Raw genomic sequence first — 18,801 nt, forward strand, 5'->3', positions numbered from 1 at the left:
ATGTGTGCTTGAGATGAGAATGCTGGGCAGACAAAAGAAATGCCAAGTGGAAACACATTGAGGTGAGGGCTTGAGATGAAGATCTGCAAGTCATGTGCAGAAAGACTGGAAGCTAAGTGAAGGAAACAGCAAAGGTAAGGAGATAACCCCAGGGTCACAGGGATAATCTCTCCTGAAGGACAATGGTTACAATCAGAGATTTAGTAAGACAGCTGAAATCAGTGTTTGAGAAAACAAATCCATTTATTTATGAAAGATGCAGTTTACTGTATGTCAACTGTTCCTCAATAAAACTGCTTTAAAAATCCCATCCTTGGGGTACCTGGGTGACTCAGTCAGTTAAGCACCTGACTCTTGATTTCAGCTCAGGTCATGATCTCGAGGTTCATGAGTTTGAGCCTGTCACTGGGCTCTGTGCTGACAGTGCAGAGCTTGCTTGTGATTCTCTCTCTCCCTCTGTGTCTGCCCCTTCCTTGCTTGCACCCTCTTTCAAAATAAATAAATCAACATTAAAAAAAATCCATCCTTCATGCTCATGCTCTAAAAGGGAAAACATTTCCAAGGTAATAGGAAAAAAATCTCCAACATCTCCCCTATTTCCTCTCAGAGCCAAACTCCACAAAGTGATCTATATACTTAATAGGGAGGGAACAAACCATTAGGAGACAGAAAGGGCGCATCTAAAAATAAGTTTGGAGGTCCCTATTGAAGGGACAAGGGATACTATTTTTGACCTCAAAGATTAAAGCATTCTTTTCCCTTGGACCTTTGAGTACAATTTGAAGACTTACTCTCTCCTAAATGAATTAAGCTTTCACTGGTTGAGATATTTTTTTAGTAATTTGTTCCCAAAAATATATACTAAGAACTATTACATTTTTAGAAATTAAAGAACAAAAGAAGCTAAAGCACAACTCAACTGTATTTTTCCAATGTGATAACATCAGCCACAACTTAAACAAACATTTCCAAAAAGAGAAACACGTAAAGAGGCAGGAACTCATTAGGCAAAGTCCCAAAGGGGAACTGTACTGAGATCCAAGCTTTTAAAGTTCCTTCATTTTTTTCAGGTTTATTTATGTAAGTAATTAAAATTCTTATAGACAGAGAAACTAAAATAATAGAAATTATTTTATTATAATAAAATATATAAGTAAAAGTAATAGAAATAATAAAGAAAAAATGCAGATTACTCTGACAAATTTCTACCACCAGAAACAAAAGAGCTTAACTGTAGAGAGCACCAGGGGAAGGAAAGCAGTATCAGGGAGATAAGACAGAAGCAGCTTCAGGGAGGAAATGAGTTAACAGAACAGCTTATACATTCAACAGACTGCCCAGCTAAGGTAAGATAACTGTGTTTAGACGTACACAGCTTCATCCAGCTTCATCTAATTCCGTAAACAGGACTATTTTTCACCACTTCTAGGTGGCACCGTGCTGACTCATCTAGCACAAACTTCTACCCACTGAGAAGCCCTGCCCCAGGAGAAGTATGATGGACTCTTCCCTTGGTAGGGAACTTCCCTATTATTTCATATAATCACCTGTTATCAGAAACACACTAAGGACAAAAATATAAAAATGGTAAACTTAAGCATAGTTGAAAATAACAAAACTGAGCAGTGCTTTCATCTGTATCACAAGTAGCACTTTAGACACTATTAGAAGAAAATACTACAGCAAAGTCTCAACAGGAAGGGAAAGGAATGTACAACACCCCTTTCCAACTCAATTCACTTTAAGAATTACCCTTAGAAATGCTATTTTAAGTACTATTACTGTTTGAGAGTGCTAGTACACTTCACAAAGATAGCAGAAAACTCTAAATGTCAAGTTACTGCCTGCACTCCCCATTTTTACCCCACCTTTCCCTGATACCTTCTGTAATTAATGCTAAATCAGCATACCAATGCAAACTGTTCTTGTAGGGAAAACTTCATGATTCATATACTTGACATTTTAAAGCACTTAAAGAGTTTATAGGACTTAAGATGTCTTTTCTGACATTCTGTCAGAAGTAGCTAACCAGGTAGTGGAAGATAAACCCTTCCAAGAGTTTTCACCATCAAGTCTGTGACTAACTGTATATACTCCTCTTCCTCTAGGCTTCTGATTTCAAATCACCTGCTTGCCAGCCATAAGCATTATAGACACTGTAGTAACAGTTACATTAAAAAACTCACATTTTAAAAAAAACCTCCTTGAAGAGATAAAACACTCTATCCCTTGCCTGATTCATCCAAAGGTGACTACAGAAAGTTTGAGAAACACTTCTCTGAAGAAATAAGGGCTCCTGGAAGGCTCTGTAAAACACTGGGCTTTGACACTATGAACACTATGAACAACTGGGCTTTTACACAGGTTGAGAACTATGCTAGGTGCTATGAGAAAAAAAGAAAACTAAATGCTGCTGATGAAAATAACACACAAGAAGATTATGTAAACTACAGATCACCTTGTAGAACAGAAGAAAAGCTATGAAGGATAGGCTATAAAGGAACGGGCATTCCAAACAATGAGAGGAAGATACAGAGGTTAGTGTGATAGTGATGGGAAGAGCATGGTTACAAGGAGGAGGGAGGTGTCTGTGAGCAACTGCGTAGATTTAAGCACAGAGCGATGGCTCTGCCAAACTGTGACAGACCTCGACAAAGCAAAGTTTAATTCCACTGGCACTCTAGAGCAAAGATTTCTGAGGACTGGTAGTGCTTTTAAGAGAGAGAAGACTTATAGCATATGCCAACAGAGTCAGTGGGAAGGTGGAATCAAATAAATCAGCTGGGAAGTCACTATAGTAATTCAGGAGAAGAAACTATAAAATAAAGGAAAAAATAAAAACCTACAAAATAGGCCCACTGGGAAGAGCCAGGGATAAAAAATAACAGGGGAAAAAAATTCCAGAACAGTGGTATAGATACAGGGATTATTGTAGAATGAGAGGCTAAGCACATGGAATGTAATATAGAACTAGAGGCTCCTGAGTCTGGGCAACTGCTCAGAGACAGAAAAGAGAGATCAGCCAGGAGAACAAGTGACAGGCACTGGACAAAGAAGTATGGAACACTGAATGTGAGGTAAAACAAAGGTGTGTGTGTGTGTGTGTGTGTGTGTGTGTGTGTGTGTGTGTGTGTCTACTCCAGAAGAACAGAAAATTGTGCCGCTGCAGTGGAAGAGAACTTCCCTTTAATTTTAAAATCATATGAGGTTGTATATACTTATGAGGTTTTATATATTTAAAGTTAACAAACAATATTCTAAAGATATTACAGCTAAGCAAATTACAATGGTGAAATGCAGGATGAAGAAAATTAAAGGGGATAGCTCAGTTCTATTCAAAGTTAAGCTACTAATATACTGACTGATTTATGGGATCAGAATTAGAAAAGAATAAAAGATTTCCTAGGTCACAGCCGCCTCTATTTTCGAAGGGTCCTTCTAGGAATTTAAACACTTCAACAACCTCTCTCATACACTTTCCTACTACACTTTCCTACTCATACACTTTCCTACAAGTAAGACCAATGCGATGGGAAGAACCCACCTACACTCAATGGTTTCTCTGATGTGGAATGGAATACCAGATGCACCCAAACAGAGAAGGGAAAAGATGCCAGGAGTCAAAACAGAGAAATAACTGCAACTGGCACTGGAGGCTGCATTCATAGATTTTCCCTTATAGAGCAAACACAACACTGGGATGAACAACAAGCCCCCAAACAAACACACACACAAAAATATGCAGTAAACTGGATCAACCTCATTACCCCTCAGGGGAAACAATGAAAATTACCTCATAAGGTAAAAATTAATGTGGTCTTTCACAAATCTCTAGGAAATTAACTCAAATCAATTTTATTATGAAGCTTTTTTCAACATGTACCTGAATACACACGTAGGAATTTATCTTATACATCAGATAATCTTGTGAACATAATGGATACCAAATAATACCAAAGGCCCCTCAGGCTCATAACCAACCAACACTAACAACACCATACAAACAGAAGCTAAAGGATTTGTCAATTTTGTAATTCTTCCCTTGGACAAGTAAGTAAAGTTAACTACTTTTAGAGGGCTGGGCAGAAAGGCTCTTGAAAACATGCAGAAAAACGGAGGAGCACAAGCAAACATGTGACAATCCGAAGACGGATCCAGTGGGATTAAATGACCTGAAGCACCACTGCAAGGCAGAGACCCCAAGGGTGAACACAGAGCATCCTCAATGGATCTGCCCAAACCAGACTATTCGTGTGAAGGGCTCAAGAGCTTGGCTCACAATTCTAACTCCACCCATAACAGAAGAGCTCAAAGACAAAGAGCTAGAACAAATTATGTGTAAAGATAAACAAAACATGTGCGTAAAGATAAATAAAAGCAACTAATCTAGAAAGATTTTCCAAATTCATGACAGTTTTTTTTTTTAAATAAAACTCCTTCTCACTTGTTGGGATGAGCACTGGGCGTTGTATGGAAACCGATTTGATAACAAATTATATTATAAAAAAGAAAAAAGAAAAAGAAAACATCACATTCAGTCTATCACCACAATAAATACATACATACATACCTCCTAAAATTGCAGGTGCTACCTAAATCCATTAAGGATAGGAAAATGAACATGCTTTCACTTTATAATGATAAATCTAAAATGTTTCCCAAGAATCAGAGAAATAGTATGAGTGGGAAATAGTCTTCCCACACAGCCTTTTACAAAATCCTCGAATCACTAAGATGTGTTTGCCTTAGTCCTGCCTGAAGACTGCAGAAAATGATAGTAACAAAAACCCTGTTGTCAAGATTAGTAATTACATACACTAATTAAGCAAATAGTAATTTGTTGGTTTTTAATTCTAAACAATCATATTATATTTTACACACAGAAAATGCTGTCATCATGCAAGAAATGAAATATAAGTAAGTTTTCCAGGTAGCAGAAATTAGCCCTTTAAGTTTGTATATTAATTGTTGGTAAAAATTTCCATAAAATCATTCTATCTCAACCAAAGTAAAGGATGTAATAGTTTTGTTTTTAAACTCTGCAGAGCCACAACTGTAAATATAATTAAAATAATCTGTTGTAACACAGTGAAGCTGTGTGGGCCTCTGGGGTGTAGAGGTCTGTTTGCTCCTACATACAACTACTCCTAGAAACTCCTACTTTCTACCTCCCACTTACTAATCCGGGAAGAATTAGAGGTTGTCAAGGGAAACCAGAAAGCCGAGAAGCAAGCTTGTTCAATCAGTAACTTTAACAATATACATAATTTAAAGTCAAGAGGCTCTGTTCCAAGGTTTGCAACACAGGGACTCTCGAATCTCAAAGCATTGGTAGATTAATAGCTGCCATTTCCTTGTGATTCAGAGGTCTTTTTAGACTTATTTGCAAGTTACAGAGCTGTGTTTTGGTCAAATGATGTGAATTTTGGAAGACTTACCTGATTGCAGTGTTCTGTGCCAGATCTCGTAACATGGGGACAGGAGAACATACTATTCTAAAGACAAGGAAGACAGTTAAGTTGTAGCCTTCTGGATACGTGGAAGTTAGATATTACTTTAGGAAAGAGAACTCATTAAAATGTACCAACAAAAACAACATAACCAATTATAGCTTTCAAAAGGACCCTGTCTTCCTTGTTTGTAATCTCCTTAACAGAGAACTATTTTCTGCAAAAGGCTCCTATCAGAATTTGTAAAGGATACAAACAAATCAAAAAAGGGGCGTCAGGGGAACAAATAACCAAACAGAAGAATAGAACAGGCACTTTTTAAATGAAGAAAACCAACTGGTTAATAAATATACCATATGGCATTTGATTTCATTAGTAATCAGAGAAAGGCAACTGTAAGCCAACAGGCATCCACTAAATTGACAAAAATTAAGGTGATGACAATTCCAAAGGTTTGCAGGAATGCAGAGCAACACCTCTCACAAACTGCCACTGAGATTATAAAATAGTGTAATCACTTTGGAAAACCATCCAATATTATGTAGAAAAGAAGATACACATACTCTGTGACCAAGAATTCCCAAACTCTGATCTCAGAACCCCTTTAAAACATTTCTAAAAATCAAGGACCTCAAAAAGCTTTTGCTTACATTGGTTATGTCTATCAATATATACCTTTTAAAAATTAAAACTACAAAATTTCTAAAATACTAATTTAAAGATAACAATAAACCTATAACATAAATAACATTTTTAATGAAAAACTATATTTTACAAAATGAAAAAAAAAATAACGAGAAGTCTCATTGTCTTACATTTCTGAAAATTTCTTTAATATCTGGTTTAATATCTATCTTAATAGCTGGATTCTCTTATCTGCTTCTGATTTAATCTCCTAAGATATCTATCACACTACATTCAGTTTCTGGAAAACTCCATTGTACACTCAAGAGAGAAAGAGAGTGAGAAAAGCAAATATATCACAGCATCTTAGTATTATCATGAAAATAATTTTGACCTCATGGATCTCCTGAAAGGGCTTTAGGAACCCCCAGGGCTCCCTATAAACAGTGACACAGCCACTGGGTTGAAGAGCTGGGCTCTCACCCCAAGTCTTTTTCATAGTGCAGCAGGTTTTCTGTTGTTTTGTTTTCTCACTATTACTAGAAAATAAAACATGTAGGCAACAAAGACAAAATGCTAACTAAACTTCTTCCCAGTTGTACCAATTTACACAAATGAATGCTTACTGATCTGGAAGAACGGCTTCTTCATCCAAAGAAAATTTTCCTTGCATCCCATGACACAGTTCAGGAGGTACATCCACTGGCTGTGGAAAAATGCATTCTTGATCATATATCCAGAAGAATGGAAAGCAGGGACTCACACATCTACTTGTACACCAATGCCCATAGAAGCACTATTCTTAAAAGCCAGGAGGAGGAAACAACCCAAGTTCCCATCAACAGATGAATGGATAAACAAAATGTGGTATATACACACAATGGCCATTAAAGGAATGAAATTCTGACACCTGCTACAACATGGATGAACCCTGAAAACATTAAGCTAAGTAAAGTAAGTCAGACACAAGAGGACAAATACTGCATGATTCCATTTATGTGAGTTACCAAGAACAGGTGAATTCTTAGACAGAAAGTAGAATAGAAGTTACCAAAAGTAAGAGGAGAGGAGAATGGAGATGTATCATTTAATATTGTTTAATGGATACCCAGTTCTGGAACTGGACAGTGGTGATGGCTGCACAACACTATACACAGACTTAATGCCAAAAAATCACACACTTTTTAAGGGTTTTTAAAAAGTTAAAATGGTACACTTGTTTCTGTTTTATCAAAATTTTAAAAATGCATTTCTGATTAATCAAATAATTAACACTGTCTAAAAACACCTCATGATGGAAAAAGAGACCATACCTCTGTGGAACCTGTCTGATAGAGCTCCAAAATGAAGTCGTGAAGTGGGTGATGTTTCCCCACAAATAAGACATCGCCTCCAAGACTGTTTCTTTTAGCTGGGAGGAAAGTAAGGAAAGAATAAAGATCAAACAATTACATCTGCAAGCACAACTTTTATGAGAAAATGAAACATCTAAATTTTATTTTATTTTTTAAAGTTTATTTATTTTGAGAGAGAATCCCAAGCAGGCTGCTGTCAGTGCAAAGGCTGACAAAGAGCTCGATCTCACAAACCGTGGGATCAAGACCTGAGCTGAGATCAAGAGTCAGATGCTTAACCGACTGGGCCTTTCAGGTACCCCAAGAAATCACCTAAATTTTTAAAACTTAAGTATAAAGTTTACAAAAAATAATGTAAAAGTTATAGGCCAAAATGTGTGAAGCCTCTATAAAAGAAAAATAATTTTTGACAATAAGGTTTCAAAGATCAATGACTATCGGAAAAAAATATCACTAAAAGATATCTGAATATAGTATTGTAAGATAAGGGACAAAGTTATCTGTACAGAACTCATTTGCTTTCTTTAAGAAATATAAAACCATTTCATGAGGAAACCCAAACAAATTATACCATCTGATAACAAAGACTATTCTAAGGATGGCTGACACAGAAATTATTTCTATAGGTTTATCATACTGGTGTTAAATAAATTTCCCAATAGAATCTAGCTTCCCAATTTCCCAATACTTTTAACTACCAGTATTAATGACAAAATGCCACTGTTTGTAATAAAATAACATTTTAGGTTAGCAATCTGAGAGAAAATACCTGTGTTTGAATCTAACTTTTCAAGCAAACTGTTATTGAGGGGAGATGAAGGGAAGGAGGATGGAGGAAACTAATACAACCCAGTATGGAAAAATACTTTTGTGTGTACGTATCATACAAGAACCAAAAAGTCAAAGGATATTCTTGAAGTGCTGCTTTTTAATAAATCTAACAAACACTTGTGAGTTAAAAAAATTATAATTACTATTCAATTTATGGATAATAAATTCTAAGAAGCTGACTTTTCTTATAAAGAAAACATCAAAGGTTTAGGCCTTTATGTGAAATTTGACAAGTGGAAGAAGAGTCTAATTTCATAGGGAAATGTAAAGTCTGTATGATATAGACTCAATGTTGAGATCAAGTGAAAGTACAATTCTTACTCTCTTCTGGAGTGAGGTCTGGGTACACCTCTTCTAGAGCAGCTCGCAGCCTTCGCTCATCCACAAAAGGCAACAGAGCAACACCTGGGGGAAAAAATGCACACCAACCACCCAGCTATTAGGATCATCCAAATTCCATTTATCATTGGTCCAAATAAACATTTCTAGTAGAATATCCTTGCTGATGTAAAAACACTTCGAAACTGAACTCTATTTGGTCAAATCTCAGATGCAAATACTTCCCATGTGGTGAGAGAAGACAAAGTTCTATATATTTTCCATCCTTAAAATGGCTCGTAAGAGCCATGTTTGCAGAATCTTAAGTCTATGATGATAAAATTTTTAAATTAATTGAACAAGTAGCCACCTGGACACGAGTCTTTGTTCTCGCCTTACTTACGAGGATGCCCTTGGGCAAGCCAGTTAATCTGCCAAGGGCTTGAGTTTGTCCTTTCATCTTTCTGACTTGGTTTTCAACTAAAATACTCAACTAGAATAAATACATGGAATGTCTTCCAGCTCTAAAACTTCACAGTATTTTGTTTACATTTTAAAACCTAATAACTAATTTATATGCAAGAAGTTTTTAGAGACTTGCTTAAATAACTGTGGGGAGTATTCAGGCTGAAAACTGTTCTCTGGAATGTGCCAGAATTAAGGTAATTGTTTTATTTCAATCTAAATTCATAATTTTCAAAGAAGCACACCAGTAGTACAATGTCTATTACTAGAAAAATATATGAAGTTATTCAACCAAATGTGTATGTTGTACTGTATACAATATAAATAGTCTTTTGGCTAAAAAATTTAAAACAAATGGCAAAGAGTAATGCTAAATAGAGCTAAATAATTTTGAAACTACTGACAGTCAAAACTGCTCTACTTGTGATTGTTCCGTTTAGAATGAGAAATGAGGGGCGCCTGGGTGGCGCGTTAAGTTAAGTTAAGTTAAGTTAAGCGTCCGACTTCAGCCAGGTCATGATCTCGCGGTCCGTGAGTTTGAGCCCCGCGTCAGGCTCTGGGCTGATGGCTCAGAGCCTGGAGCCTGTTTCCGATTCTGTGTCTCCCTCTCTCTCTGCCCCTCCCCCGTTCATGCTCTGTCTCTCTCTGTCCCAAAAATAAATAAACGTTAAAAAAAAAAAAAAATAGAATGAGAAATGAAAGGCTCCCCAAGTTGTCATTAATTACTTAGCTACCATATTTTCAAAGTTTAGAAACAAGTTCAATTTCATTACCTAGTAGGGAAACATGTATTTTTTTAAAGTTAAAAAGAAACTAACTTCTAGTGTGAAAAGTGATTTCAATATTAACATCTATCATCTGAGTTAGGCTATTTCATTTACTGGTAAACATCTACACAGAAAAAAAATGTAGGGAGCTTTTCAAGTTTTGTTTAGTCATACACTTAAAACCCAAATTATCAAGCAGACATTCCATCAACTCCAAAAGCCAACTCCAACTGGTCAGCAGCTAATGACAACAATAAGGTTATTAAGCAAAAAATCAGCCCTAATGGCGAGGGTGGGAAGAAATGCATTATACCCAGATGTGATAAAGTTAGTGCCTGAGTGAGCTGATAGTAAAAATGACATTACAACCTAAAATTTTCCAGAGTGCTTATTTACAGGTAACCTAAGTAGCAGTAAAACTTAGGTAAACATAGTGCTCATACTCTCTGTGTTCAGATCTTAGTTCTATTGCTCTGTGACTTTGATCAAAATACTTAAATTCTCTGTTCATATATAAAATACACAACATTCGAAATGACTATGCTATATTTCTCTTATATAAATTAACTAAATATAAAAACACAACATTGAAAGTACGCATGTTCAACAAATGTGTTTTTTTTTTTTTTTTTTTTAAAGCATGTGTATTTATTTTGAGAGAGAGCTCAGCAGGGAAGGGGCAGAGACAGAATCACAAGCAGGCTCCGCACTGTCAGTACGGAGCCTGAAGCAGGGCTTGATTTCAAGAACCATGAGATCATGACCTGAGCCAAAATCAAGAGTCAGATACTTAACTGACTGAGCCACACAGGTGCTGGAATATTACATGAATACTATAAAAGAACAACAATGCACGTTCAATAAATGTTGAAAATGTACCCAGATATATTTTATCTTCTATCATTTTAAGATGCACTCAAGTTAGGCAAGAACTTAAATGTTACCATTACTTTCGATAAATTTTAAAGACATATGAGAAAAACTGTAATAGTACTAAATTTTACCTTAAAAACATTTTTTTTATGTTTATTCATTTTTGAAAGACAGAGAGAGATACAGCACAAGCAGGGGTGGGGTGGAGACAGAAGAGGGGAACACAGAATCCGAAGCAGACTCCAGGCTCTGAGCTGTCAGCATAGAGCCCGATGTGGGGCTCAAACTCGTGAACGGTGAGATCATGACCTGAGCCAAAGCAGGACGCTCAACCGACTGAGCCACCCAGGCACCCCTACTAAATTTTACCTTAAAATATGTTGTGTTCTTGCTACAGTCTAATAAATGAAAATACTTACACAAAATATAAAAATATTAAAGGCCTGAATTTCAACCCACCCTAAAATTCATTTAGAATCTCAAGGGACCCCAAATACCCAAAACAACCTTGAAAAAAATAAATAAAGTTGAAGGACTCCCACCACTTGATTCCAAAACTTTCTAAAGCTACAGGAATTAAAACAGTTTGGTACTGGCATAAGATTAGGAATAACAGGCAGCGAAACAGAGAGCCTATCAACAGGCACTCGGATACATGGTCAAATGATCATCAATAAGGGTGCCAGGACCATTTGATGGGAAAAGAGCAGTCTTTTCAATAAATGGTGCTGGGAAATGGATATCTACAGCAGAAGAATGAAATTGGACCCTAACTTTACACCGTATACAAAAATTGCCTCAAAATGGATCAAACCTAAATGTTAAGACCTAACACTATAAAACTCTCAAAAGAAAACAAGGAGGAAGCTTCATGATACTGGATACAGCAATGATTTCTTGGATATGACAACAAAAGCACAGGCAATGACAAAACAGTTCAACAAAAATTGGACTTCATCAAAATTTAAAGCTTTTGTGCATCAAAGGACACTATCTAACAAAGTAAAAAGACAGTCACAAAATGGAAGAAAATAAATGCAAAATCTTATATGAGACTAGTGTCCAAAATATAAAAGTACTCCTACAATACAACAAAAGCACAATTCAAACATGAGCAAAAAACTTCAATAGACATTTCTCCAAAGATGTAGCTAAGCACAAGAAATGATGCTCAATATGACTAATCATTAGGGAAATGCAAATAAAAAATATAGTAAGATCCCACTTCATAACCATTAGGATGGCTATTACCAAAAAAACAGAAATAGACACAAATAAATGGAAAAGATAATCCATGCTTATGGATTGGAAGAATACTGTTAAAATGCCCATACTATCCTAACCAATCTACAGATTTAATGCAATCCCTTATCAAAATATCACTGGCATTTTTCACAAACTAGTTAACAAGGAATCCTACAATTTGCATGGAACCACAAAAAACCCAAATAGCCAAAGCAATCCTGAGAAAGAACAAAGCCAGTGGTATCACACGCCCTGATTTCAAACTATACTACAAAGCTACCGTAATCAAAACAGTATGGTACTGACATGAAAACAGACATATAGACCAACAGAATAAAACAGAGAGCCCAGAAAACCCCCACACGTATACGGTCAATTAATTTATGACACAGGAGGCAAGAATATACAATGGAAAAGAAGAGTCTCTTCAACAGATGGTGTGGGGAAAACTGTAAAGCTACATGCAAAAGAGTGACCATTTTCTTGCACCATACACACAAATAAACTCAAATGAATTGCAGACTTGAAGGTAAGACCTTAAAGCATAACACTCCTAAAAGACGGTTCTAAAACCAGACAAAGACCCCATAAAAAGGAGAACTACAGAGCAATTTCCCTAACGAACATGGATGCAAAAATTCTCAACAAGATACTAGCCAACTGGATCCAACAATACATTAAAAGAATTATCCTTCACAACCAAGTGGGATTTATACCTGGGATATAGGGCTGATTCAATCAATGTGACACATCATACATCAATAAAAGAAAGAACAAGAACCACGTGATCTTCTCAATAGATGCAGAGAAAGCATCTGACAAAATACAGCATCCTTTCTTGATAAAAACCCTCAAGAAAGTAGGCATAGAAGGATCATACCTCATAATCATAAAAGCCATATACAAAAGACCCACCGTTATTATCATCCTTAATGAAGAAAAACTGAGAGCTTTCACCCTAAGTTCAGGAACATGACAGGGATGTCCACTCTCACCACTGTTATTCAACATAGTATTGGAAGTCTTAGCCTCAGCAATCAGACAACACAAAGAAATAAAAGGCATCCAAATCGGCAAGGAGGGAGTCAAAAGTTCACTCTTCACAGACGACATGATACTCTATGTGGAAGATCCAAAAGATTCCACCAAAAAACTGCTAGAACTGATTTATGAACTCACCAATACTGCAAGATATAAAATCAATGCAGAGAAATCGGTTGCATTTCTATACACCAATAATTAAGCGGCAGAAAGAGAAACGAAGGAATCAATCCCATTTACAATTGCACCAAAAACCATAAAAATAAACCTAACCAAAGAGGTGAAAAATCTATACACTGAAAACTATAGAAAGCTTATGAAAGAAATTGAAGAAGACACACAATAAAGGAAAAATATTCCATGCTCATCAATTGGAGGTACAAATATTGTTAAAATGTCGATACTACCCAAAGCAATCTACATGTTCAATGCAATCCCTATCAAAGTAACACCAGCATTCTTCACAGAGCTAGAAGAAATAATCCTAAAATTTGTATGGAACCAGAAAAGACCCCAAATAGCCAAAGAAATACTGAAAAACAAAGTCCATCACAATTCTGCACTTCAAGCTGTATTACAAAGCTGTAATCATCATGATAGTATGGTATTGGCACAAAAACAGACACAAGATCAATGGAACACAATAGGGAACCCTGAAATGGACCCACAAACATACAGCCAACTAATCTTTGACAAAGCAGGAAAGACTATCCAATGGAATAAAGATAGTCTCTTCAGCAGATGGTGTTGGGAAAACTGGACAGTGACATATAGAAGGATGAACCTGGAACACTTTCTTATACCATACACAAAAGTACACTCAAAATGGATGAAAGACCTAAATGTCAAGACAGGAAGCCATCAAAATCCTAGTGGAGAAAGCAGGCAAAAAAACTCTTTGACCTCAGCTGCAGCAACTTCTTACTCAGCACGTCTTCAGAGGGAAGGGAAACAAAAGCAAAAATGAACTACTAGGACCTCATCAAAATAAAAAGCTTCTGCACAGTGAAGGAAACAATCAGTAAAACTAAAACACAACCGACGCAATAGGAGAAGATATTTGCAAACGACATATCAGATAAAGGGTTAGTATCAAAATCTATAAAGAACTTATCAAACTCAACACCCAAAAAACAAATAATCCAGTGAAGAAATGGGCAAAAGACATGAACAGACGCTTCTCCAAAGAAGACATCAGATGAAAAAATGCCAACCGACACATGAAAAAATGTTCAACATCACTCATCATCAGGGAAACAAACTAAAACCACAAGGAGATACCACCTTACACCTGTCAGAATGGCTAACATTAACAACTCAGGCAACAACAGATGTTGACAAGGATGCAGAGAAAGAGGATCTCTTTTGCACTGCTGGTGGGAATGCAAGCTGGTGCAGCCACTCTAGAAAACAGTGTGGAGGTTCCTCAAAAAATTAAAAATAGAACTACCCTACGACCCAGCAATTGCACTAGTGGGTACTTACCCAAGGGATACAGGTATGCTGTTTTGAAGGGTCACATGCACCCCAATGTTTACAGCAGCACTATCAACAATAGCCAAAGTATGGAAAGAGCCCAAATATCCATCAATAGATGAATGGATAAAGAAGACGTGATATATATATACAACGGAGTATCACTCGGCAATCAAAAAGAATTAAATCTTGCCATTTGCAACTACGTGGATGGAACTACAGGGTATTATGCTAAGCAAAATTAGAGAAAGACAAATATCATATGACTTCACTCATATGAGGACTTTAAGATACAACACAGATGAACATAAGGGAAGGGAAGCAAAAATAATATAAAAACAGGGAGGGAGACAAAACATAAGAGACTCTTAAACACAGAGAACAAACTGAGGGTTGCTGGAAGGGTTGTGGGAGGGGGGATGGGCTAAATGGGCAAGGGGCCTTAAGGAGGATGCTTGTTGGAATAAACACTGGATGCTATATGTAGGGGATGAATCACTGGATTCTACTCCTGAGATCATTATTGTACTATATGCTAACTAACTTGGATGTAAGTTAAAATTAAAAAAAAAAAAAAAATCCTAGAAGAAACCGTAAGCTCCTTGACTTCAGTCTTAGTAATATTTTTTTTTTTTTTTTTTTTTTTTTGGCGAGTGCCCTCAGGCAAGGGCAACAAAAGCCAAACTAAACAAAGGGGACCACATCAAACTAAAAAGCTTGTGTTTCAGCGAAGGATACCACCTACAAAATGAAAAGACAACCTACTGAATGGGAGAAGGTATTTGCAAATCATACATCCAGTAAGGGGTTGATATCTAAGATATATAAAGAACTTGTACAACTTAATACCAAAAAAACCAACTCAATTAAAAAATGAGCAGATGTGAACAGATATTTTTCCAAAGGCATGCAGATGGCGAACAGACACATAAAAAGGTGTTCAGTATCACTAATCATCAGGGAAATTCAAGTCAAAACCACAATGAGATATCACTTCACATCTTTAAGAATGGCTATTATCAAAAAGACAAGAAAATAACACGTGTTTGTGAGAATGTGGAGAAAAGGGAACCCTCATACACTGTCGGTGGAAATGGACACTGGTGCAGCCACTATGGGAAACAGTATGAAGGTTTCTCAAAAATTAAAAATAGAATGAATGTATGGTCCAGCAATTCCCACTTCTGGCTATTGATCCAAAGAAAACAAAAACACCAATCTGAAGAGATATATGCACCCCTTTGTTTACTGCAGCATTATTTACAACAGCCAAGATACGGAAGCAACCCAAGTGTCCTTAGACGAATGGGTAAAGAAGATGTATACAATGAAATATTAGTCACAAAAACGAATAAAAGCTTACCATTTCCAAAAACATCAATGTACCTACAAGGTATAATGCTAAATGAAACAAGTCCCAACAGAGAAAGACAAATACTGTATGATTTCACTTATATGTGTAATCTAAAAAAAAAAAAAAAAAAAAAAAAAAAAAAACCCCAAACAAATGAGCAAACAAAACAAAACAGCAACAGACTCATAGATATAGGAAACAAACTGTTGGTAACCAGAGGGGAAAGCAGGTGAGGGGGCAGGCAAACTAGATGAAGTGGATTGAGGGGTATATGCTTCTAGTTATAAGTCAGTCATGGGTATGTTATACTGCATAGGAATACACTCAATAGTACTGTAATAACTTTGTATGGTGACAGACGGTAATGAGACTTAATCATGGGAATTATTTCATAATGTATAAAAATAGCAAATCATCATGATGTACACCTGAAAGAGGGTATTATATGTCAATTATACTTCAATAAAAAATACCTAAATACGTAAAAGCCATTTACCGAATAAAGAAAAGAAAATAACAAATGTTAGCAGGGATGTAAAGAAATTGTAGCCATTGTGCATTGCCTCACTCTTCCTCCGGATGATTTATACTACAATGGTATATACAGAAAGCAAGACATCTGCACACTTATATACTTACTTACTTGACATTTACATAAGTATACTTATATACTTATATTTTTACTTCGCTCCCTTTTATTCTCCTATGCCTCCACTCCCTGTAATCAAAGCATTCTCCACAAAGCACCTTCAAAAACAATCTAAGACTCCAATCCATTTACATATAACAAAATATGACCACAGAGCATACTTGCTAACCTCAATCAATGGGTTACATTTCCCATTATCATTCCATTAAAGAAATAATGAAATGTCTTTCACTACATAAACCAAAAGTCAACCCTAAAAATCTCATAAAATGATTTTCAAATGAATACCCCTTTGTCTCACAATTCTGAGTCATGTTATTGGTCATCTGCACCAGAGGAAATAACCAAGGAAAAAGTAAACACATAACTTTACCAAACTGATTATCTTAGAAAAATATATGGGGGAAGACAAGATTAAAATGATTGCTGAAAAGGGCTTTGGCATGAAATAATAGTTGACTTACTGTGTGACAGAATTCTTTATTGTGTTTTACATTCAGTCATCATCACACATTTGCTGAGTGGTAAACAGCACCTTAAATTTAGTAGTACTAATTTAAAATTGACATTCTTATAAAAACTGTAAACAGAAGGAATGAGAAAATAACAGCTAACTAAACAAACAGGAAATGATTACTGTCAAGTATTTAAAACTAAATTTCTTATACATTTTTCATCTTCAAATTTCCATGGGGTATAAGTGAATCTCCACATGGACACAACCATGTTTTTTTGTCAGCAATCTTACAAGGTGCCAATGAGCTACAGACTAGGAGCAAGTCCCAAGTCCCATTAATCAATCACAAAAGAGACAAAAGACAGAATGATTAATCTCTTTCAGTCTAATTTACTGTTTATCAGAATGTTACTAATTACTACTAATCACTGATAATCCCAGGTCGGATGGAAAAAAATGAAATTTTCACATGTAATTCTTTTTTTTTTTTTTTTTTTAATTTTTTTTTTTTCAACGTTTATTTATTTTTGGGACAGAGAGAGACAGAGCACGAACGGGGGAGGGGCAGAGAAAGAGGGAGACACAGAATCGGAAACAGGCTCCAGGCTCTGAGCCATCATTCCAGAGCCTGACGCGGGGCTCGAACTCCCGGACCGCGAGATCGTGACCTGGCTGAAGTCGTACGCTTAACCGAATGCGCCACCCAGGCGTCCCGTGTAGTTCTTAAAATATTTACTTTTTAAAATTATTTTTTATTATGTTTCTTTATTTTTGAGAGGCAGAGAGAGACAGAGCATGAGCATGGAATGGGTAGAGAGAGACAGAGACACAGAACCCGAAGCAGGCTCCAGACTCTGAGCTGTCAGCACAGAGGCTGACACGGGGCTTGAACTCATGAACCGTGAGATCATGACCTGAACTGAAGTCGGACACTCAACCAACTGAGCCACCCAGGCGCCCTAAAATATTTATCTTTTTAAAAAAACTTTATTATTTTGAGAGACAGAGAAAGCGTGAATAGGGGAGGGGCAGAGAGGAAGACAGAGAGAATCCCAAGCAGGCTTCAAACTGTCAGTGCAGAGCCTGATACGGGACTCGAACCCATGAGTGAGTTCATGACCTGAGCCAAAGTTGGACGCTTAACTGACTAAGCCACCCAGGTGTCCCAAAATATTTCTCTTTCACAGAAATTCTTTCATCCCACAAATCATGTTTTCTTACAGTTTACCAAAAGGAGAAAATTATTTTAACAAAAAGGAATAATGTCTAAATTTTACCTTGCCATGCATATTTCTTCCCATTCAAATCAATAGCAAAATCTTCAGGGTAGAAGTCAATTATACTAGAATCCTGTATCAGGGAGAAAAATAAAGATTCAAAACAAAAGTCACACATGCATGAGTTATAAAGAATTTGACATTTCTTTCATTCATGTTATCAGGCCCGATGAGAAAATGAGGTTTTATTCCTTCAAAAACTCGTTATTAAGATATCAAGTCATTAACCCCAGTAGTAAAACAAAATTAACAATTTTATTTAAAAAATGGGGGGCGGGAAGGCATTATTATAGAAAAATTTTAGAACTGACAACTGTGAACCCAAGACAGTCAATGGAGAGTTTACAGACTCTAATAATTCCTACTTCATGCCAGGGTCTCCCCTGCTTTCTATCTGGCACATAAAACAAGCGCAGAGATGATCTGAGGTAGCCCAGTCTGAACTCTGGAAGCCACTACACATGGTGGAAATAAATAAAAATAATAACTTACAGGTAGGCTGAGAACAAAGTAACTGTTACAAGAATTTCTCCCAGGGGCCTCTGGGTGGCTCAGTCATTTAAGTGTCCGACTGCAGCTCAGGTCATGATCTCGCAGTTTGTGAGTTCGAGCCCCACAT

General features: G+C 36.5%; 1 protein-coding gene across 2 annotated transcripts in view; it reads right to left on the reverse strand.

The window, feature by feature from the left end:
- XRN2 (5'-3' exoribonuclease 2) overlaps positions 1-18,801 on the reverse strand; it is a 78,669-nt gene that overhangs the window by 23,299 nt on the left and 36,569 nt on the right. For both annotated transcript variants that reach the window (XM_086701560.1, XM_086701559.1), the window contains 5 exons: positions 18,183-18,255; positions 8,582-8,665; positions 7,388-7,485; positions 6,701-6,780; positions 5,439-5,495 (listed from right to left, as the gene is read on the reverse strand). In XM_086701560.1, coding sequence (XP_086557686.1) covers positions 5,439-5,495; positions 6,701-6,780; positions 7,388-7,485; positions 8,582-8,665; positions 18,183-18,255 — 392 coding nt within the window. The remainder of the gene's footprint in view (positions 1-5,438; positions 5,496-6,700; positions 6,781-7,387; positions 7,486-8,581; positions 8,666-18,182; positions 18,256-18,801) is intronic.

Source organism: Puma concolor, chromosome A3 (genome assembly GCF_028749965.1).
Source record: "Puma concolor isolate L17-30 chromosome A3, mPumCon1.1.hap2, whole genome shotgun sequence".
Taxonomy (NCBI): domain Eukaryota; kingdom Metazoa; phylum Chordata; class Mammalia; order Carnivora; family Felidae; genus Puma; species Puma concolor.